Below are 22427 nucleotides of genomic sequence, written 5' to 3' on the forward strand. Positions count from 1 at the left end.
CTCAGCGAGCTACGCATCGTGACAGTTTCAGATAACCATAGACCAGGGGTGAGCAATTATTTTTCTCCGCGGGTCAAATGAGATGTAGAAAATACCTTGGCGAGCCGAATGAAAATTTTTAGCTATATTCCCCAGCGTTTTATAAAATTTTATTTCTAAATTACATTGTTCATAAATGCTGCTAAGTGAATGTGGTGATGTTAGGTAATGAGCAAGTGGCAGGTAATTAAAAAAATATCTATTTGCCGTCATGATTCGAAACAATGTACAACATGATACATTTTAAACTCTCTTCACACCCCTATTTACTTTCTTTAATCAAGACACTAAAACAGTGGTTCTCAAACATTTTTTCGGCACGCCCCCTTTATGATAGTGAAAGATTTCGCGCCCAACCTCCCTTATCATGATATCACAACATATTCAAAAGAGCAACCAGAATGCTAGCAATCCCAACGGATATTTTGATGGCACGTAAGGTTATCTTTGTTGATGAGAGACTTCAGTAATATCAAAGTCGAACAATACACAGAGCAATAATGGAGCTATGAGCTGATGGTAACTTGCGTTGAGCGAGAAAAGTTTTGTTTTATTTAACTTCGGCTTCGCGCCTCCCTTCAGATGCTTTCACGCCCCCGAATTCGACAACCACTGCACTGAAATGTATATGGGATACTAAACTTGTCTTGGTCGCTGCATTCCTAGCACAGTGCAGCTCAAATAGCCTTGATATTGAGCGAAGTTTGTAGTTCTTCTGAAATTCGCCCTTCCTTGACCGAGTGTTTGTGTTTTTGTCATAATTAAAATCCTAAATCTCAGCGGCATGCTCGGCAAAAAGTAAAATGACGGGTCTACCACTAACTTCAGTATACAAATATTTAGTGCTCTAAACCTTCTTTGAATTTCAACTTTCGGCTTTCTCTTTTCGACATGCCTGTTCATCCTCTACGGGTGATAGATATGATGAGTCATATAGTAATCGCGAGCACTGATTGACTTGTTTTACGAATTAGGGATTTGGCAACGCCTCGCGTAACAATTTGAAACACAGACCGTATAATGCGTAATGTGACAATGGCAACAAAGGTTTGACCACTAAACTATATGGAAATAGTGATTTCTTGTGAATTTAATTTTTACTCATACTTTGCCACATTGCCTTAATTTTGAATCTGGTTTACGCATGCGAGGTGTAAGTAGGCAGCGTAATCGTGGCATATTAATAAACAGGCTTCAAAGTAAACGAATTTCGTGTTTAGTTGATACAGCCTATGGTTATAGACCACGCATCAACATTCACAAAGCAGGTTTAATGTTATTAATTCCAAGCAATCTTTCGCGGGCCGCACTTTGCCCAGGTCTGCCATAGACAGTATTTACAGCAGAATGAGGGTCGGGTCTTTCTTAAGGACTTTTTTAATATAGCGACGCTGGTTCCGAGACTTGATACGCAGTCGCTCCTGCCAATGGCGCTAGATTAACCATGTTCTAACTGCCCCGCTAAAATAGCGTAAAACAGCGAGTGTCAAATTAGCGAGTCAGTCAATCTATAACCAGTGCCACGAAGTGAGTGTTTGAATCCATCCCAAACTCTCACTTATGTTAACTCTAACTATAACTTACGTTTTGGTCGTTGCCTAGCTCAAACGATAGTTCCTTATTTACTTGATTAGAGTTTTGGCTGTAACAATTTAGGTATATCGAGTAGATTGCCAACTGGCATTGAGACTACCACCTCACTTTCTTTGCTTCCTACAATCCGAGCCTACCCCTGAGACCCGGTCAAATGTAAGTCAAAACAATTACAGAATAGGATAGCAATTTACTACATAGAAAGATCACATCAACGTCGAGGCAATAGTCACAATAGCGGTTAACAACAGTTAACTCTCTAGGCCAGTGATTCCCAATCGCGGCCCCCAGCTAGCCTTTTTGCGGCCCCCACAAAAATATTGAGAAATCGATTTATGAAAAAAAATTATATTTATAAGATATTCTTGCTTGGCTTGGAGTCTGGAGCTTTGAATTAGGATTGCAGGAAAGTTGTGAGTAGACTGCTAAGATTACGTCACTGCTGTTTCAATGCAATGTGGGCCCTACAGTTTCCAAGACACCTCACTCAGCTCTACCGGTAAATCTAATTGCGTGAGCAGAGAGGACAAGTAATTGATAGCAATATATATGCAATTCCCGATCTTATTGACCTATTTTATTTTGAATTATCGAACATTTTCGCGCTCCACGCTGGCTCACTAAACGGTGATCCTGATTTCGTGACAGAAGCGAACAACGGGACGGGGAGTCGGTTTATCACCCTATGGGAGCTCAAGACTTAAGTGTTTTGAGCGGCCTGACGAAGTGCTGTTTCGTTCCTGCCAACGGGTTTAAGCCCGAAGATGTTTAATTATTATTGAGTGGTCCTACCTTTTCAAACACGACTCACTCGGCTCAACCGGTCAATCTGATTACGTGAGGAGAGAGAGGATAAAAATTGATACCAATATATTTTCGATTCCCGATTATACCATGAATTATAGACATTTTTCGCGCTTCGCGCGATTAGTCGAGAGAAGCTGCCTAAAACGGACACCCGATTTAGATGATAAATAGCGGTAAACAGCCATCTAGCCTGAGGGGGCCAAGAGCAACGTTTAGGAGGGGACTGACGAAGTGCTGTTACGGCCCTGGGTATTGATAATTAATTTACGGATAGATGTGCAGCAAGTGACTCACGGAGATGCGTACGGAGATGCGCACACATAAGCCGGCAAAAAACAGCATAATTGATAGTCCTATAGCTCGTGACCCAAGCGTCCGAATAATTTGATATGACGGTGTTTATCGAAAGGAGGTGTCGCACTGATTCCAGAAATACGAATTGAAATCTCGCCAGGGCAATAAAACTACTCCGAAATAGCCAGCAAAGGTTGATTGTTCTGAACAACGGGAGCGCAGCAACACAATGGCCAATAGCGTCGAGCGAATGATCGGAACGATGCAAATTTTCATATTTTGGTGACTATTTTGGGTTCCTTTCATTGCCCTAGTATTCGTGCGGCCCCGACCGTACTCTGAAATTCTAAATTTGGCCCTGCCGCCGAAAAAGGTTGGGAACCACTGGTTTACACCGTATCCTATACAACTTCTCCGTATTGGTCTTCGACTAAACTACGGACCTTATAACATGGGGGATGGCGCCATATCATGCTACTTTCTAAAACGTGCTGTTCGAGAAAACAGGATAAGTATCGCTTTTTCATATCAATCCTATCATTTTCATCCCATAATGTGGACGAATGCTTATGCTTTCGAAAATTGGATACCTGCTGGTATGCATCAATATGAATCAAGCTCGTCACCTTGCGCATAGCTCAATTTGCACCTTTATACGATCCATGTGAACAAATTAGGATCGTTTTCACAACTACTTACTTACTTGAGTACTTTTAAAGTCAGTCAATTCCACTTCTACTTCAAGTAGTTTTGAGTTGCTTAAAGAAGAAGTACTTCTACTCGTACTTGAGTAGATTTTTTCATCGCTACTTCTACTTCTACTTGAGTAGTTTTCTTGACTACTTTGACCACCTCTGTGCATTGCATACTTGCATACCTGAACCAAAACTCTTTCTTGAAATTAAATTCGAATATAGTTTATAGTCCTCAACCAGTGACGCAGGCTCGAACTGTATCATATCAATTTGTAAATGGGTAATGTATTGCATCTTATCAATTCGTTTCTCCATTCTCCATTTTGGCTGGTAACTATAAAATGAGGCTATGCAATTACTTACGTAGTGTAGCAGTTCTACGTATATGTGAGCGATACAGCGCCTTCTTGCGTGTATATTTACTTCTATATTCGTTCATCGCTACAAAATCAATGACCAGTCAATCTGTATTTCAGAAAGCTAGCAAAAAGCAATGACGTAATCATACTTTATACTTCGAAAAGGCAACTTGACTTGAATTGTGACTTGACTCGTGACTTGACTTGACTTGACTCGACTTGACTCGAGTCATCATCAAAATCGAGTAACTTGACTTGACTCGAGTCACCTTAGAAAGTCGATCGACTTGACTTGACTCGAGTCAAAATGTGCAATGACTCGAAATGACTTGTGACTCGAAGGTAGTGACTTGATCCCAACACTGCTGAGCAGCATATATAAACAATGTCATTCGCTGCTTTCAACTTGGAAATAAAGTCAATCCGCTGCGGAATATAGTTAAATTTTTGATTCGGCCCGCCAACTTATTTTTTGCACTGTGATTTGTGACGCAAAAAGCTTGAAGCCCAGCCTAACCTCAGATCACGGCGATGTATTGCGTTCCATCCAGTGCAATCGCGATCGCAGTGATCGCCGAAGTGCATACCGCGGCCCAATCGGGCGCCTCTTGGTGGTTTGCGAGGTCCGCATTTAGATGCCGAAAACTGACAAAATTTAGTTCATCGTCCTATCGCAATTCGCCAAATCATGAACAGGGTATATCCGAAACATTTATCAAAAATATAAGCATTACATTTTGGATCGCTTACAACTTTGGCATCCCAGTTGCTGATGTAAGCTGTATTTAACGTTTTGTCTTCGCGGACCCCTTTTGGACCGTCACGGTCCCCCGTGCCCCCCCCCGTTTCGTGGACCCCCTGAAAATGCTTGGCGAACCCCTGGTTGAGAACCATTGGTCTAGACCAGGGGTTCTCAGCCCTTTCTCGGCCATGGCTCATTTTCCTGTTTGAAAATGTGCTGTGGCCCGCGTCTTATACTAGAGTCATAATCATGTTCAATGCGTGGTAGTCTGCAGCACTGATATGCCTATCCATCTAAAATATGCGCATTTTTCTGTTAGTTTACTGACTTAATTTACTGACGAAAATTTTCGAGTTGAATAAATATCCTTCAGCAAACGACCAACGCAATAATCTTTGGCGCCTTTGAGCTCCCCCAATTGGGGGTTTGGGTGCGGCAGTTACGGCTCTGGTAGATAATAGGGTAAATCTCATGTGTGTATTATGATCGCCCACTGCTCCATTCGCGTCGCGAAACACAATGATTAAATCCCCACATCCACTGTGTGATTAGGGTTTTAGTTCCACTATTATGGGGAATAATATAATCATTCTGGGTCAGCTTCAAACAATGCGTTAATGAATGGGGTGCTAGTACTACAGAGAAGTGGAGAAATAGTTTTTTTAATATGCATGCTGTACAATGCACATTGTATGTCTTGTACCCAATCAACTGAAGTTGCGATGTCAGAATATTCAATCCAATGATACAATCAATTCATGTGACTCTTACATTATGTTCAATGATTTCCAGGCCGGATATTTTAAACCGCGCCCAACAAATAATGCAGCGCTCCGCTAAATCCCCAATCAATTACGATTCGTTGCGGTGGTGCAGTATGGCGTCACCATAAGTTGCTAATAATTTTCAATTATGGCTATTTTTGTCTTACAGTAATACGACGTGGAGAAGTACAGTAAATCTATACATCAATTACACTTCTTTCCGAGTTAATTGCACCCCCTTTCAACGGCATACGACATATGACCCTGACGGAATACTTAGTTACTTCAGCATTACCTTCCAGTTATCATATACTCGAAATTACTTTAGTTGCTCTCAGCCGTGGTTGTCATAGCCCGTGGAAAAAGCCGCCATTTGTCCCTCCTGTTTCGACTTTTACATGCTGACTCCATATGTGTCACTACGTCTCATAAAAGTCGAATGAAAAGTTTATGAATATATTTCTGGCGATTAACATAACAAATTTAACTAAACTAACACTGATTCTAAAATTTTCCAAACAGCTTTGTGGCCCACCTCAAAATGCTCTGTGGCCCACCCTTTGAGAACCCCTGGTCTAGACCGTGTCTTCTATAGCGTGAAAATGCCCAGCGGCAAAATGCTGGCTCATACGTTGTGATCCCATAGGCTGCACAGTGAATAACACTCCTAGACTATAGCATCCAAACGGTTTCAATCGATATTTGGCTGACGTTCTGTCATAACTGCAAACACGGTTGACTCATTTCTGTACACTATATGCATAGTGTAAAAAATCATTTATTTCGGGTTTCCACATTATAATCAAGACATTAGGTTCCGAGAAATCGCGCGAAACGCAGATACAAATTTCAAGATAAGTAATGTCTGCCCTAAAAGACTGTGTTTTTTGCTGTGCCCAATTTATTGTGGCAAAACTGTCATATAGACTGCGTATCGTGAACCACGGAACCGCTACATGAATGACATTGGACGATACTGTCGTGCAAACATATTGGTCACTATACAAGTCACAGCTGTGGAGCCGCTAAATTTTACCACCGACTCCGACTTCCGAGTCTTCAAACGGACCGACTCTGACTCCGACTCAGGCTCGGACTAAGACTCTTTTCCACACAGACTCCCGACTCCGACTTCAACAGTACTTCAAATTTACCTCCAAAATTATATGTCACAGTAATGGTTTAATGACTTTCATATAATCATTAAACATATGCAAACATATTATTCGCGATGCCATGCAAAATGGTTTCATTGTGGCACAGCTCGAACTAGTCGCAGTACAAATAACATGGAAGTATTATATTTCGAAATACCCTTCATTTTTCAAATGGTATAAGCTTTTATAACGTAGACAAGCCCAGGATATTCTAATATGCATGAATCATTCAAACATGATATATATCCATCCGGCACAAACAAAATGTGTGGATATATTCAATTCACGAATATTCAATTCTGGTGTCATAATCGACTGACACTGATCGTTGAAAATATAGGATAAATATAGCTCCATTGACAAAATATCCGTTATAACTATTGAACCGACAATATTGAGTGTTCCAACCATCTCATATCGATATACGTCGGATAAATCGGGTAATAATTGTCCGTAGGCTCATGCAACATGTTTTTGGAAAGTATTTACACAATTACGGCATAATTGTACAACTTGTACAACACAATTTTTTTTAAAAAGGCCTTTTTTAAAACACTTTTTTAGAACATATTTTAAACAAAGTGTTTTAAACACCATTTGTTTTAAATGCAACCGATATGCAACTGAATTGCAATTTGCAAATTATATCCAATTTTATCGATATCTTTCTTACGAGTAATTTTAAGTGACTTTTCAAAGCAGCCAGTATTTTATCACGACTTCGACTCCAAGGCGTGCTAAAAATTTATGAAGACTATGATTCTGCTAAGGGAAAAATTAGCGTAACAGGTACTACGGACATATCGGACTCTCGGCGAAAACAACCTCTGAGTTTCCTCGTCTTGGTCTCTCTTTCTCTCTATTTTTCTCTCACTCTTATTGGAAGAACACGAGACAGCTACTTGTAGGTAGGTCACAAATTATGACGAAGTAGAAGTAATGGAAAATTTAATTTACCTGAGTAAGTACTTGGCATTTTGGATTCATAAACGGATATGCTGTGATACATTTTATTCGGACCACGGCATCATTGTATGACAGGAAAACGAAAAATCATAATTATTTTCGCTTATCTATGCACATGTACAATTATCCAGGGAAATTGTCCATAAGAACCATCGCAATATCATATGGTACTGAATGCTAATCGAATCCGTTATCTGCCAGCAGAGCTTCGGCAGCAATAAACATAGCCCACATGATCCAGAAGACTTCCATCCGTCCTCTCACCCCAACTCGGCAAACCATGCACGATACCATGCGTTTTACATGTGTTCCCTGTTGAAGGATAATAATCCAACATTGACCAAAATGGGTGTAATTCACACGAGCACGGTGTGCCAATCACGGTTTGATATAGCTAGCTATTCTTTTCACCATAGTATAAATTTTATCAAGATACATTTATTTTCGATATAATCGTATACTTATTTACAAATGTTGTCAATAGATATCGATGCATTTATTGCGGCGTGAAGATATGCAGATGATAAAATATATACCACCTGTACCACGTAAAAAGTGAGCAGGTGCGTGACATTTTCTAAAATTCCTGAAACAGATAATTCCCGACACTCGCGCTATCACGAAAGGTCATCAAAACGGCGCGCTGTCACCAAGATTTGTTGCGAATTTCGCAAATGCCACTTCCTTGTGGGGAGCTATATAGCCCACAAAAACTAGACCTAGACCAACGTTTTTTTAGAGGGGGGGGGGGGGCGGGCTGACGAAGTGCTGTTTCGGCCCTGCTCAGTATGAATCCCATTCATTATACATATTCAATTTCGTGCCAACATGCCATTATACTGGTTACATTACAGCATTTTATATCAACGGCTCCATCATCCAGTCAGCCACAAACCCGCGAAACTGTGACAGCAGTTTCGATACAGGCTACTATAGTGATATAACGGTCATGGACTCATGGCGTCACTTGTACATGGCTTGGCAACTAAACGACATGTTATCAGAGGTGTGCCAAATGATGGTATTCGGATTCAAAGCGCAGCGCATTTTACGTTGACATCAAAACCATTTCACCTGCGTGATCTCCAATCTCAATCCACTCATTATGGCGATCTCTCACAGCGATCCATTTGTCGCCTTTGACCAATCCCAGTACTGGCTTGCTGGCTTTGCATACGTCCGACGAGTAGCATAGTTTTCGGCCCTGCTGCTCGCAATGTTGCGCTGACATGTTGTAAGTGGCTGCTTTCCCGATATACTGGTATCTTATCGCTGTAAAAAGTTTTTTCTATGTTTTCCCGCGATTGACATCATTTGTCACACTAACCATGTGACATCACCGAGTGTACTGGATTGATCAGGGAAGTCGATCACTTACAATATGTCATGGTCTGCAACTGTCATACTTGTGGATTATTTCTCATACTCCCATCGCATGTACTCCCGAATGAAGTTACTGTACACGAAGAACTCATGGTCTAATTTTACAAATGCTGCTCGATCATTTATATGAATTATGACATCTTTCTAGTGCTAATAATTGTCAGCGTATAATATTAGATTGTGATGCGGTGGCAATGCACTACGGTGTAATATTTTATTTTTGCATTTGATATTGCATTACTTGGATGTTTTGTTATTGGAAAATGATAATATGATGATAATATACACATCAATTATAGAAATGAGCATTTCGGCGTCGGCCTTTACCGCGCCACGACACACCAACACATTTGAAGTTCTAGGCCATGTAACATGCGATTCCGTGAAGTGTGCCAGAACGACGAGTAGCGGGAAAACTTTGGCCGAAAAGGACTGCCCTTATGCTGACCGAAAACTTCGATATATATATGTTTAATTGTCTATAGGCGCTAAATGGTTGGCGCCGAATGTTCCCGTCCCGAAGACAAATGCCATCCCGCAGAGAAAATTATTTGCCAGTGAAGAAATAACTCTTTGAAATCATGCGGGTCATCTTTTAGTTTAGTGAGTTTGGGTGCTTTCAATATCTTCTAACGAAATAACATAATGTAACGAAGCCAATTGTACCAGTGGGTCCGCCCGAAGCTGTTTAATTATTATATGGGGCCTCTATAATTTGCAAGACACCTCACTCAGGTGGCGAGATAGCGTGGTGGTATAATCCACAGCTGCAACATCAATGGGTTGCGGGTTCCAGTCCGACCGAGGTCGACACCATAATTCCTACCTTTAAGTGTTGGAGGATTATCTAGGCTCCTCCTCGCCATATTATCCGTGTAAGGGGTGTCTTATAAAAGAGTAGAAGTGAGCCATGCTACAAGTCGGCAACTACGTAATAAAAATGAAGAGAATCGGCCTGATGCAAATGACCTGACCATAGTGGTCGACAAACACCATGAATACCATAAACAACAACAACAAGACCTCACTCAGCTCTACCGGTAAATTTGATTACGTGAGCAGAGAGGAGCAAAAAAATTGATAGCAACATATAGGCAATTCCCGATTATATTGACCGATTCAAACATGAATTACAGAACTTTTGATGACAGCTTCTTGGAGGTACAGAATTTTAATACACGGTTGAATAGCATATTCATATTGAAATGAACCCGAATATTTTCGGCTGACACTCGTCAGGGGTAATTGTCAGCAACTAGCAGATAATTCAAAAGAACATCGGATATCAACAATCGTATCACAAAATATGACGTCACCAGCATGAAATGAGAGCGTTCAATGTACTATTTTTAGATGATACACGAACTCTTCTTGTTGACACAGCCTTGGCTGGTGTATTTTGATAAAAGTCGGCACCAAGGCACACGAGTGAATGTGTGATAAATTTTTATAAGTATAGCGGCAAAAACGTACAGCCTGATTGGCGGTAACCCCTATACGGGAAAATTGAATGGCAGAGATGAATTGGTGAATTCTTGTGTCGCTTCACTATACAGTGTACATACTCACGTGGTGCTACTCTTTCCGTTGCCGCGCTGACTTTGCAGCAGTAAACATATCCCTTGTGTGGAGCGGATGCACTCGACACTCCCCAGGTGGGTAAGGTTCCCCATTGTGGCGGCCGATGCAGAAGACACGGGAAGACTAATGTGAATACAGAAGGTTTAAGACCCATCGGTAGGTATCAGTATAATGATAATTCCACCAGATCAATACATGACAAGATTACGATACAATGAAAAGATAAAGGAAGTAAACTAAACCAGTGGTTCTCAACCGTCGGTCCGCGGACAGATAACTAACTAAACGTAACCATATATATTAAATTCCGAAGTAACCTAGTAATTTCTATTTTGATAAAATGTGATCGGTTTTCCACATCAAAATTAGTACAAGGTTGAAATAAGATAGGTTTCGACCCCAAAACCCACTCCTGGCTATGAAACGGTTAGTATGGTTTTGACTCTGAGCTGGCAATGGCTGCAAGTAGATTATACGCAACACAACACCGTGTCACTATTCACGCCCAACGCCGACACGTGTTTTTTAGTAGTTGGGCAAATAATTTTTTTAATGTGCAACTAGAACTAGAGCAGGGGTGTCAAACATACGGCCCGTCAAGCCATTTCATCCGGCCCGCGGCCCAATTCGGAGTTGACTGATATATATTTATATTATCCATCACATTTGTAACAAATGTTGTGATTTTTTGTTGGAATTTCTTCCATTTAATAATGCCTCAAGACAACAAGTACAGAGCATGTCCACAGGCCACATTATTACCACTCGACTGTTGTGTTGTGGTTTCTTTCTAGTTACAACTGGGAAAAAGTCGGTGACATTATCACCCAATTTCGAGTAGGTATTGAGTCCACACCAAGTTTAGAGTTTTACGGAGAAATGAAACAAAGAACATAGTTATTCACAGAAGCTAAGACGCCAATGCGAAACCAAAATAAGCAGTTTACATGTAGAATATAGTGGTTATAGAAAAATATGCAATGCGAATATCCGTGATTGCACTGCCGTGTCATTTCTTACTCAAGGTGCCCGGCTCCAGAGAAACCCGAATCGCTATTGTCCGCGAATAAAGGTTGTTGCTGTTGTGTCTGGTATTCATGGTGTTTGTCGACTACTATGGTAATTTGCACCAGACCAAGTTTCATCATTTTTATTCCGTAGATTCCAACTTGTAGCACAGCCCAATTCTAGGCTATTATAAGACACCGCTTACACGGATGGGATGGCCAATAAAGGTGTTGCTATTTGCTAGAATAAAACCCCTATGATCCGTGTTACAATGCAATATACTATTGTCTGTATATACCTGATAATAAAGTATTGAAGTGAAAAGATAAAGCATAATTTTGGAATCAGTTCACTGGTGCGGCCCGCGAGTAGGGCTGGGCACATAGATTCGAGTACTCAAATCTGAATCGAGTATTAATTGCGATGATTCGAGTCGAGTAGTAAAAGACGATTTCTCGAGTACTGAAATTATACGCTCTTCGGCACTGGAAGTTAACTTATCAACGAGAATAATAGTTTCGACAGTAATTTTGACTGTTGAAGCCTTGACACCTTGATTGGCCGTATCGCAGCATACGAAACATGTAGTGCAAAGCTACGAACGTTACTGTAACTAGAAAATTTCGGAATCATGATCGTCCCGCAACATAGTCACTAACTGCAATAAAATCGGTATGGTCGAAAAAGTAACAAACTTTTTTTAATGTGATGGATAACAGGCATATATTCTTTGTTGCGGCATAAAAAGGTACATATTTGAACTTTCACATATAACGTACGGGTATTACGTCATGATGATTGATACTCGATTACTCGACTCGACTAGAAGCATATTACGTAATTCAGAATTGAATCACTCGGGTACTCTTTTTTGCCCAGCCCTAACCGCGAGCAAATTGAAGGTTTAAATCCGGCCGGCCCGCGACGCAATTCGAGTTTGACACCCCTGAACTAGAGCTAGAACTATTCAAAATCCAGTAATTAGATAACTATGTTAGTTGTTTGTTCAATCAAGGTCTTGATCGGATAACAATAACACTGGTCAACAAAATGATTTTTTTTGTCCGAACATCTAAGAGCCGTTTCTGGGGTTTTCAAGGTTGCCTTTTACAAATATCACATTAGGTTTGACAGATTGGCTCTAGAAAAGAAGATATTTATACCCCTAAGAAGCTTAAAATCACTGTGTTTACCTTTGAATATTTCACTTAGTAGGAAGTAAATCTTCGATTTTTCTACTTTTATACTGCGCATAAATAGATAATTGACTATGATGAACAATTGAACACTCATGTCGTTCTCAGTTATTCCATCAAAATTAACATGACCTGATGCGAGAGCTTTGTTTGCTGAAGCCTAAAAATTGTACTTTTACACAATGGAAATGTATTTTCTACTATACAAATTGGCCATTCTACCAAGATGAAAGAGGAGTATAAAGCTATCAAGTTTGTCCCTGTAAAGCTTAACTAAAATACTCATATGAGTCTCATCTCTTTTCACTTGTAAATGGATAATTTTCCGTAAAGCCAACAAAGTGGGTATACCTAGTTTACATACTCAACGAGAAGCTTAAATCTTAAATCTTTGATGGATCTCAGATTCGAATACGGGCGAAGGGTTACAATTTCATAATAAGAAAGGTGCTCACTGCATGGAATCCCTTCTGGGGTGTAGTAAATAAAACTTTTTGGAAGATCACAAAGCACCCAACTACAAACAGCTGTCCGAGAATTGGTATCTGCATACGGAAACCTTGGAGCAAACATGAGTATCAAATATCACTTCCTGTTCAGTCATCTTGATATATTTTCTGACAATATTGTTGATTATAGGGAATAGAAGGGGTATAAGGTTCCACCAATACATCAAAAAACCAAAATTAAATAGTATATTCATATTGAAATGAACCCGAATATTTTCGGCTGACACTCGTCAGGGGTAATCGTCAGCAACTAGTAGAGAATTGGAAAGAACATTGTATATCAACAATCGCTTCACCCGGCCTTGCAATTCACAATAGAAAAAGAACGCAATAACTCATTATCATTTCTGGACGTATTAGTTGAAAAGCGCAATACCAACAAATTTGAAACGTCTGTTTTCAGAAAACCGACATTCACAGGCCAATACCTTCGCTGGAATTCATTTAGTCCTCGGCGCAGAAAAATTAACCTCATAGGCACACTCGTGCATAGAGCGTTGATGATATGTTCGGGTAACAAACTGAGTTTAGAACTTGACTACATCCGAAAAATCTTACTTGATAACGGTTACCCTGAACACGTCATCAGCCGCGGCATGGAGAGGAAATTAACGCAATTCAACGCAGAAAAACGAACAGAGCCCACCGCACGAACAATAAAAGATGTTTATATCCATCTACCTTGGATTGGCCCCATTTCCACCCGCTTTGAAAAACAATTGATTTCTGCTGTAGGTAAATGTTACGATACAGTCAAAACCAATGTGATTTTTACAACAACACAACTGCTCCCTTCAACACGCAAAGACGTGCTTCCTGCACTTCAACAAAGTAATGTAGTGTACGAATATAGGTGCCACTGTGATTGTGGCTACGTGGGAAGAACGTCAAGACGTCTGCAGGACCGCATAAACCAACATGTCCCCAGATTTATCAGAACACGTGCGTCACGCGATGTGAAAAGCTCACCCTTAACTCATCCACTTAAGATTGATGCTGATCGATCAAAGGCAATTAATTCTGCCATCGGCAAACATCTGTTGGATAATCCGATTTGTGCGAATAATTATCGAGACGACCGATTTCGAATCGTAGGTCGAGGCCGTTCACAATTCCATTTGTGTGCCTTGGAATCAACTTTTATCAAAATACACCAACCAAAACTCTGTCAACAAAAGGAGTTCGTGTATCACCTAAAAATAGTACATTGAACGCTCTCTCATTCGAAATTTCATGCTGGTGACGTCATATTTTGTGATACGATTGTTGATATACAATGTTCTTTCCAATTCTCTACTAGTTGCTGACGATTACCCCTGACGAGTGTCAGCCGAAAATATTCGGGTTCATTTCAATATGAATATACTATTTAATTGTATATTGAAGTTCTGTACCTCCAAGAAGCTCTTCAAAAAACCAAAAGAAAGATATCAGTGCAGATGCGACGAACATATTATGACAGACTATAGCTGGAACCATTTGAAAATTGCACTAAATTGCTTACAACCGAATATAGTACGAGAACAAATTTTGCTTTGAGATAAGTTAATAATATTATAATCCAACTGACTATCTTGAATATATAATAGGTGGTTGACATAAAAGTGATTCAACTAATACAACGTTATTTGAGTATTTGGGTAAATACTTATATACACAGAGGTGGTAAGTAACGAAGTACTTCTACTTTTCGAAGTACTCAAGTAGTTATCCGCTACATCTGGCACTTACTCAAGTAGATCTGATTTTCACTACTTTTACTTCTACCTCATAATATTTTGTGATCTGCTTACTTACTTTTCGCTATTTTCACTTTGTCAAGTAGAAGTAGTTCAATCCTCCAATCAGCAAGATAGCCTGAGGACTTTCGGGGCTGTTTTCACGGAGTATTAACATTTAATTTTCATAAAAGTTGAGTAGAGCGCAGAATTTTCGTCGTGCTTCGCGCGCAATGGTTATGGAGTAACCACTATGGTTTCACGAAAGTATCGGTGAATATAATTTAGGTAGCGGGTTGGCGTGGTTCCGTTCACACCACATTGTTGCCCTTCGCCCATATGAAATATTTCATCACAGTATATATGGCTCATCACAACGTTTGAAACTGATGTTTCACAATCTAACCTATCATATCGTAATCTAGCATGTCCATGGTTTGTCCTAATCTGAAAAAAGGGAATCTGACTTTTCTTTTAGTTTTAGATCATTTTTAGCATACCACCTTTGAAACTTTCTGGCCTAAATACATGAACTACATGTTCTCCTTTTATAACTAGTATTTATATTTCACTTTCAATTCCCAGTATCATATACGTTGATACGTTGAGTTCTAATTAATATCAGTTCTTTTGTCTGCATAACATACATGTTGAAGTATAAAAGCAAGTGTCGTAATGCCTTTAATTTCCGGAAATAAAGCTACACAATATGGAAATTTTACGGTTCACGATATTTGTAATACCGTTTATTAATCGCGGCAAGTGTTTGCACCAGTGATTCCCAACCGCGGCCCCCAGCTAGCCTTCTTGCGGCCCCCACAAAAATATTAGGAATCGATTTATGACATAATAACAATTCAAATTTATAAAATACTGTTGCTTGGCTTGCAGTCTGGAGTTTTTAATTAAAATTGCAGGACAGTTGTAGACAGTTGTAGAGTAGACCGCTAACGTTACGTCACTGCTGTTTCAATGCATTGCATACTTCTAATCCAAGCAGTTTTAGGTTGCTTATGGAAAAAGTACTTCTACTCGTACTTGAGTAGATTTTTTTCGTCACTACTTCTACTTCTACTTGAGTAGCTTGCTTGACTACTTTGACCACCTCTGTATATACATGATTGAAGTTTATTTATGTACATGACATCCGTGAAAGTGTCCAATTATGATAAATCTAATACCCCGAAATATGATTCTGTTGATGTATTTTGATTTAAAACAGTCTTCAGCGTGTCAAAATGACAAGTAGATTGAATTTCTGAACTTTATAGAACGACTGAGCCGATTTTTTTATCCAACCCATACAGCAAAAATATGAAATTTTAGTCAAAATAGCCGCCCCATGGATGATCTTCAAAATTAGAGCCAATTTGAAAAAACCAAGGTCATATTCGGAATCAGTGCCCTTCAGAACCTTCAAAACCACTCTTACTTTGCCTGCCTAAAACATGTGTATTACTGATTGATGGGTTGAATGATTGATTGATGGGGATATCTTCGGTCTGCATATAAGTATTTCTCTGAACTAAAGCATTCAGTGGAGTTTGGCCTCTAAAATGTCCTGATTTACTCACAGTGAACGAAAGCGATCATTCTTACCCTATTCATTACATTCTGCAAACATGTTATTAATGATTTTATTGTAATAATACTTTGTAACGAAAACACGCCCACTAATATAGGCTCGATTTCTCATTACACATGCTCGATGTGCATTGCACTGATTGCACACCATTAAAAATCCCCAGATTACGATATCTTTTGTTGAATGGAATGCGTTCGCCGTGATTGTAAACAATAATATGTACAAAGTATCGGCCTATAGTTTCAGTCATTATACTCACCGTGATAGTCACCGATCTCTACCCAATCGTTATGGCCTTCCAGGACCGGTGTCCAGTGGTCGCCAGGGATTACGTCATCAATATACCGTCTCCCAGCATTATTTAGTGGGCAGATTTGATCAAATGTACAAAGAGTCCGATCGAAACTTTCACAAAACGTTTTACTGCTTTGCCACGTCAACGTTGAAGCGTAGTAATATAGCGTCGGCCCTTTGATTAAAGAGTTTCGTAATGTAACAATCATTCTTGACAACTATCGCAGTATAAGGCCATTTCTAATACTATTAGTCGTATGCGCCTGGCTAATCATGGGTGATGCGTTCACCTTAGACGTGGGCGATCCATGAGTGGCTGGATTGTCGGATCGCGCCAGAAAGCGGACATTTAGTTGTTGTATAAGACTGTGTTACTCTGCTTAGTGCTAAACTGAGGGTAAATTACCGTCAGAGGGACTCCAAATAAATAATTATGGTTACGTCTAGTTTGAGGTGACAAGCTCACTAATTTATGGTAAATTGATCCGACAAACAATATCATTCTGCCTTTCGTATCATTAGTATACCATCGACAAAATATCGACAACATAATCACTATATCAATCGAGATAAATGTCGATAGAAATATTGCTGGCAATATATTTAAAAGTATACGCACTTTCATAGTTTGACTTCGAGTCATTGAGTTGCTGAACCGTCGATACAGCTTTTCCAGATTCTAGAATAACAATCAACACGCTAAATGTATGTATTTACATGGGACTTTTAGTCTTGAACATGGGTGGCCAACCTACAGCTGTAGAAGGGAATTTCTGCGGCTGTCAACAAGTAATTCAATTTGTATGTGTTGGCGGCCGTCGACATGTAAATTGGATGTACGAACCCTGAGATATTTTGAGTATTCATGAAATGTTCCTCGCGCCGGGCGCGATTCATTGCGACTTCACTTTTCGATTTTAATACAGTAGCAGACATTACAATCGAAGCTCCACAGTAGAGTTGTGATCAGCAGAGAAATATTATGCACCCCATATAGAAATACAACTTGTAACCGTGTGCTCCTCACGAAAAAAAATTGTTTCTGGTATGTTGGGGTGATTATAATATATGACCACTACACCGACGATCCTGATGGGGGTCAAGAAATACCAGCATTAGGGCTCTTCAAAAATGACTTTTTTCTCAAATCGTACTGGCTACTTGATAAAATTGTTACGTTACCTAATTTAAGCCTACACACAAAATTGGGTTCAATTCCAGTCAGTAACCGCTTTACTACTGGAGAAGAAAGTTTCTATTTATTATACAAAAATAAATAATAAAATTTTTAAAAATTTTCTCTTCTCCCCATTAAAGTTTTAGGCGGTCTATAGAAATGATGCTCATCAAATTTGGTTCAATTCCAACCAGTGGAAGCGGAGTTATTGCCGTCGAAAAATTTGTATTTGAATAAAATAGTATTTCCGGTGACCTATTCTTTGTTTATTTATATTAGTTGTGCTCACCGTAAATACTATTTTATCCAAATCCAAATTTTTCGACAACAATAGCTCCGCTTCTACTGGTTGGAATTGAACTAAATTTGGTGAGGATCGTTTCTATAGATAGCCTAACACTTTCATGGGTTGGACAAAAAAATGTCAAATTTTTTAATATTTATTTTTTATAATAAATAGAAACTTTCTTTTGCTGTAGCAAAGCAATTACTGGCTGGAATTGAACCAAATTTGGTGTGTAGGCTTAATTTAGGTAACCTAACAATTTTATCAAATAGCCAGTACGATTTGAGAAAAAAAGTCATTTTTGAAGAACCATTACCAGCATGCACCGAAGTCACTGATAACAATTGGCCCGCACGCAGATACACCATCATTTATAATTTGACCTAGATTTTTGAAAACACACCTCTCCATCAGTTCTACCGGTGCATCTGATCACATGGGTCGAGAAAGGATAAATATGTGACAATAATATGTGAAACAACGGATATTAATGACGAAATTCATTTATGAATCTGATAATATTCTCGCTCCTGGTGCGAATATAGCAATTCCCATTAACTTTTCATAACATGACCACTTGCGATTTGGTGCGTGTAGTAAGCCAAGATAAAAAAGATAGCTTATTGGTCAGGAGTTCACCGCAAATGGACATGGACAGTTTATCATAGGCATATGGTGACCAGTGCAGTACGACTATGCCCTGGAATGCAGCCGTGGGATACATAAGTAATTGAAATGCGGTCGCGAATAACAAGAAAGTTGGCCTCCCCCAGTCTAGAACGACATCACAAAGACTTTGTCGTTTAATGAGTGGTCAACCTCAATAGATTCAATTCTTTTCTATAACGGCCGACATTTTCCCTGGAAATCCAAAAATTAGGATTGGAATGACCCGATTCATGATTCGACTCGAGTCGCGATTTTTTGGTGACTCGACTCGAATCGAGTCAATTTTTGTATTGAGTCGACTTGGACTCGAGTCTTTGTGCATGACTCGAACCAAGTGATATGACTCGAGACTAGTACGGCCAAGACAGACATTTCATTATAGCTTCGATGAATATTAAAGTTACCACATTATTGGTATTTCGTCTGTCACTCCTGATACTTGGAATATAGGGCCAGAAACTGTTAAGACTGAGAATGCGAGCCATTCTATATCACTCGAGCAGAGTTGAAAAAGTGGATTGAACCGGATGGAACTGAAAAACGAACAGTGAACATAATGACTTGGACTCGGACTCGAGTCAAAACACTATGACTCGGACTCGATCCTCTAATTACCTGACTTGGACTCGGACTTGACTCGGTGGTGAATTGAAAATGAGTTGACTCTAGTCGAGTCGAAGCTATAAAAATAAGATTGACTTGTGACTCGGAACCTTGTGACTTGGTTACAACCCTGCTATAAATTGTCGTTAAAATGTTCTCCAAGTCATTTTCTCGCTTTATTCGGTTTTACCATTTATTTGTATGTCTGTCTCGATTGTTTGCAGTCGGACCATCACATTGCGAATACCGCTTCTCGCGTAGAGAGTTAAACATAAATGTACCATTGTAATTCTTTTCTTTAAGCTGCCGAAATTCTTTCTCAAGATCCGTAAATTTATTTTCAAGCCGCACGTACTCTGAAATGTAACGGTGGAGGTAAAGCACATGAACTTTATATGAATATGATAAAATATAGATTTGAAATTCGATAGATTTCGTTCACAGATCCACAGATCCGCTGCTGTGTATATTTAGGTGGTGCTTTGCAGTTCTCTATAGGGGATAAATAAAAACTATATCTTATTGGAAGCTGATGACGATTTAATATCAACACATATATTTATGCGAGTTTTTCTCAAATAACTGGAAATTAATCTCTTTGTGTGTCCAATCTATTATCCCGACCATGCCTAATAATAGTTCGCAGAATACGGTTATAGCACGTTCTAAGCGTGCGATGAATATTGGTCATGGCAGACCTGGGCATTGTACGGTCCGCCGATTTCTACTAACCTCGACGCCATATTGCCTGGAATTCAAAGCTTATTATGAAAATGGCAGCGAACCCCGCGGTAGTTGCTACGACTAATAAACAATACATAGCAACTGCCCGTTTTCCATGATTCTCTCCCAGTTGCTTTACTTGCTTCTCTCGCCTTTTATCGCCATCTAAACGAAAGGGCATTTGTTTTATCGATAGTCATTGGATAGTAGCCATTCATGGGACTTTTCGTACATCCATTCTCACCGTTTACAGTTGCCCGGTCCTCTATGTTCGCATACGTATCACAATATTTAACGGAATGCATCTCGCTACACTGATCCTCGAGCTGCTGCCGTCAATTGAGATCTATGAGTTTGAGAGTTTCCGGTAGTAGCTAGTATCGGTCGTATTCGTACTTCATAAAATAAACGATGATATTACTAGTATATGGTTATTCATAGTGTGAAGCAATAGGCATCCGCGGGAGGCATTGAGGTAGCGAGTGTCAAAATTTCATGATAGCGATGTATTCAACATACTGAACGTGATGATTTCGAGTCATTTAATATAGTGAAGTATGGCAACCATCACGTCCTCCATTTACAAGAACTCGAAAATATCCTCCTAGAACGGCCAAATGTGCTCCTGTTTGGCAATTCGTCCTCTTTTATAGCTTGGGGGGCAGGCAATTGCACACGGACAACTAGAAAATGCTATAAATGACGCAAAATCTGGATTTAAACTGCAGTGACGGCAGGACTGCCTAAAAAAGGTCAACGCCAAGTGATTCTACGTGAGAGTGGGTTTATTTCGGGAGTCAAGTTGGTAAAATGACCATTTTTTAGTCAACCCCGTAATATTTTCCGTCAATGTTTTTTAAATTATTCGCTTCCTCATCCGCTATTATATCTTTTCTAAGTGTCCCCTTTTTGGATCTTAAAATCTGGTAACCCCATATAGTTAAAGTCAACATAAATGAGGGGGATGGATTCAGACACTCATTCCGTGGCACTGGTTATAGTTGGACTGATCAGAGATGAGCGGATTTGAAATTTCTATGTCCTAATCCAATCCAAATCCGAACCTTCAGATCCAAATCCAAATCCTAATCCATAACTTTTTCATATTTAAGTCCATGTCCAATCCTAATCCGATTCCAACTGGAAATTCAGAAAAAATACTAATTTATGCAATGGAGGGATTCGAAATTTTTCTTTCACAACCAACGATTCACTTGATACAAGATAACTTAGTAACCATCAGTACATTAATAACTGATCTGAATAAAGTTTGTCGCCATTTGCCACACGACATTTCAATCTCCCAGAAAATAAGTAAATCCAATCCAAATCCTAATCCGTTCCGAAAAGAAATGTCTAATCCAAATCCAATCCAAATCCGACAAAATTTCACAAATCCTGTTTTTTCAAAACCTAATCCTAATCCATGCTCATCTCTGGGACTGACTCGCTAGTCGCTGTATTACGACACTCGCTGTTTTTACGCTATTTAGCGGGGAAGTTGGAGCATGTGGTTAATCCACTTCGATTGGCACGAGCGACCTCGTATCGAGTCTCGGTAATAGCAAGTTTCGAAGACATATCCGGGCTAATTCTCGCCTACGTTGCTGGTCATAAAAACGGGTCTAAAGAAAGACCCGAGCCGCATTTTACCAGTTAAAATACTGTCAACGGATATCTAAAACTGTCACGATGCTAAGCTCGATGAGATGTGGACTAAATATTATTTAATACAACATGGTATATAAGCAGCTGTATTTTGAGGAAGTGTTTGGAGACTCACATCATTCGTAGGAGGTTTGTTTCGAAAACAGAGGCATCTCTATACTGTTTGAGTAGCTGATATCAACGAAAATGACTTGTGTAAGGGTATTACTAATTATGACTGATATACACGACTAATAAACATATACTGATAACATGCTAGTAATCCGTCGGAATAGAGTAGGGTAATATCGTGCAATAGCGGCATATTGTTTGCGGCTATTGAATCATCGACCCGTAGCGTGACACGTCAGTGATTAACTCCGTGATTCAATCACGTCACCGTAACGCACTGTGACAAAAGAAGACTACTGCAGTCAGAGCCCTAATATTACAGCTCGCAAATTTATTTGAAGGGGATTTCATGTCAATCGACAGGTAAAATGTCCTAAAACACGTAGGTGCATCGGGATCAGGTGACGTTGCACCACAAAACGATGTATGCAAGAACTATGAGATACAGTAACGCAGCTAAATCATAATACGTGTATTTTATAGTGCAGGGACGGGCAACA

At 39.6% G+C, this 22427-nt stretch overlaps 3 protein-coding genes across 3 annotated transcripts in view; 1 reads left to right on the forward strand and 2 right to left on the reverse strand.

Annotated features, from left to right (window-relative positions):
• Window positions 1-22427, reverse strand: part of LOC145454728 (tryptophan 2,3-dioxygenase-like) — a 328104-nt gene that overhangs the window by 274410 nt on the left and 31267 nt on the right. The gene's annotated exons all lie outside the window — the stretch shown is intronic.
• Window positions 1-22427, forward strand: part of LOC145454726 (DENN domain-containing protein 11-like) — a 134115-nt gene that overhangs the window by 49803 nt on the left and 61885 nt on the right. The window lies entirely within an intron of this gene.
• Window positions 6056-21811, reverse strand: LOC145454733 (uncharacterized). Its single transcript, XM_080332726.1, has 8 exons — window positions 20393-21811; window positions 20158-20313; window positions 19707-19781; window positions 17310-17369; window positions 16656-16865; window positions 10369-10503; window positions 8491-8688; window positions 6056-7728 (listed from the first exon to the last, which is right to left on the reverse strand). The coding sequence occupies exons 1-8, from the start codon at window positions 20451-20453 to the stop codon at window positions 7607-7609; spliced, it is 1017 nt and encodes a 338-aa protein (XP_080188852.1). The 5' UTR covers window positions 20454-21811; the 3' UTR covers window positions 6056-7606.

This window comes from Botryllus schlosseri, chromosome 13 (genome assembly GCF_051294905.1).
Source record: "Botryllus schlosseri isolate E-star chromosome 13, Bs_hap1, whole genome shotgun sequence".
NCBI lineage: Eukaryota > Metazoa > Chordata > Ascidiacea > Stolidobranchia > Styelidae > Botryllus > Botryllus schlosseri.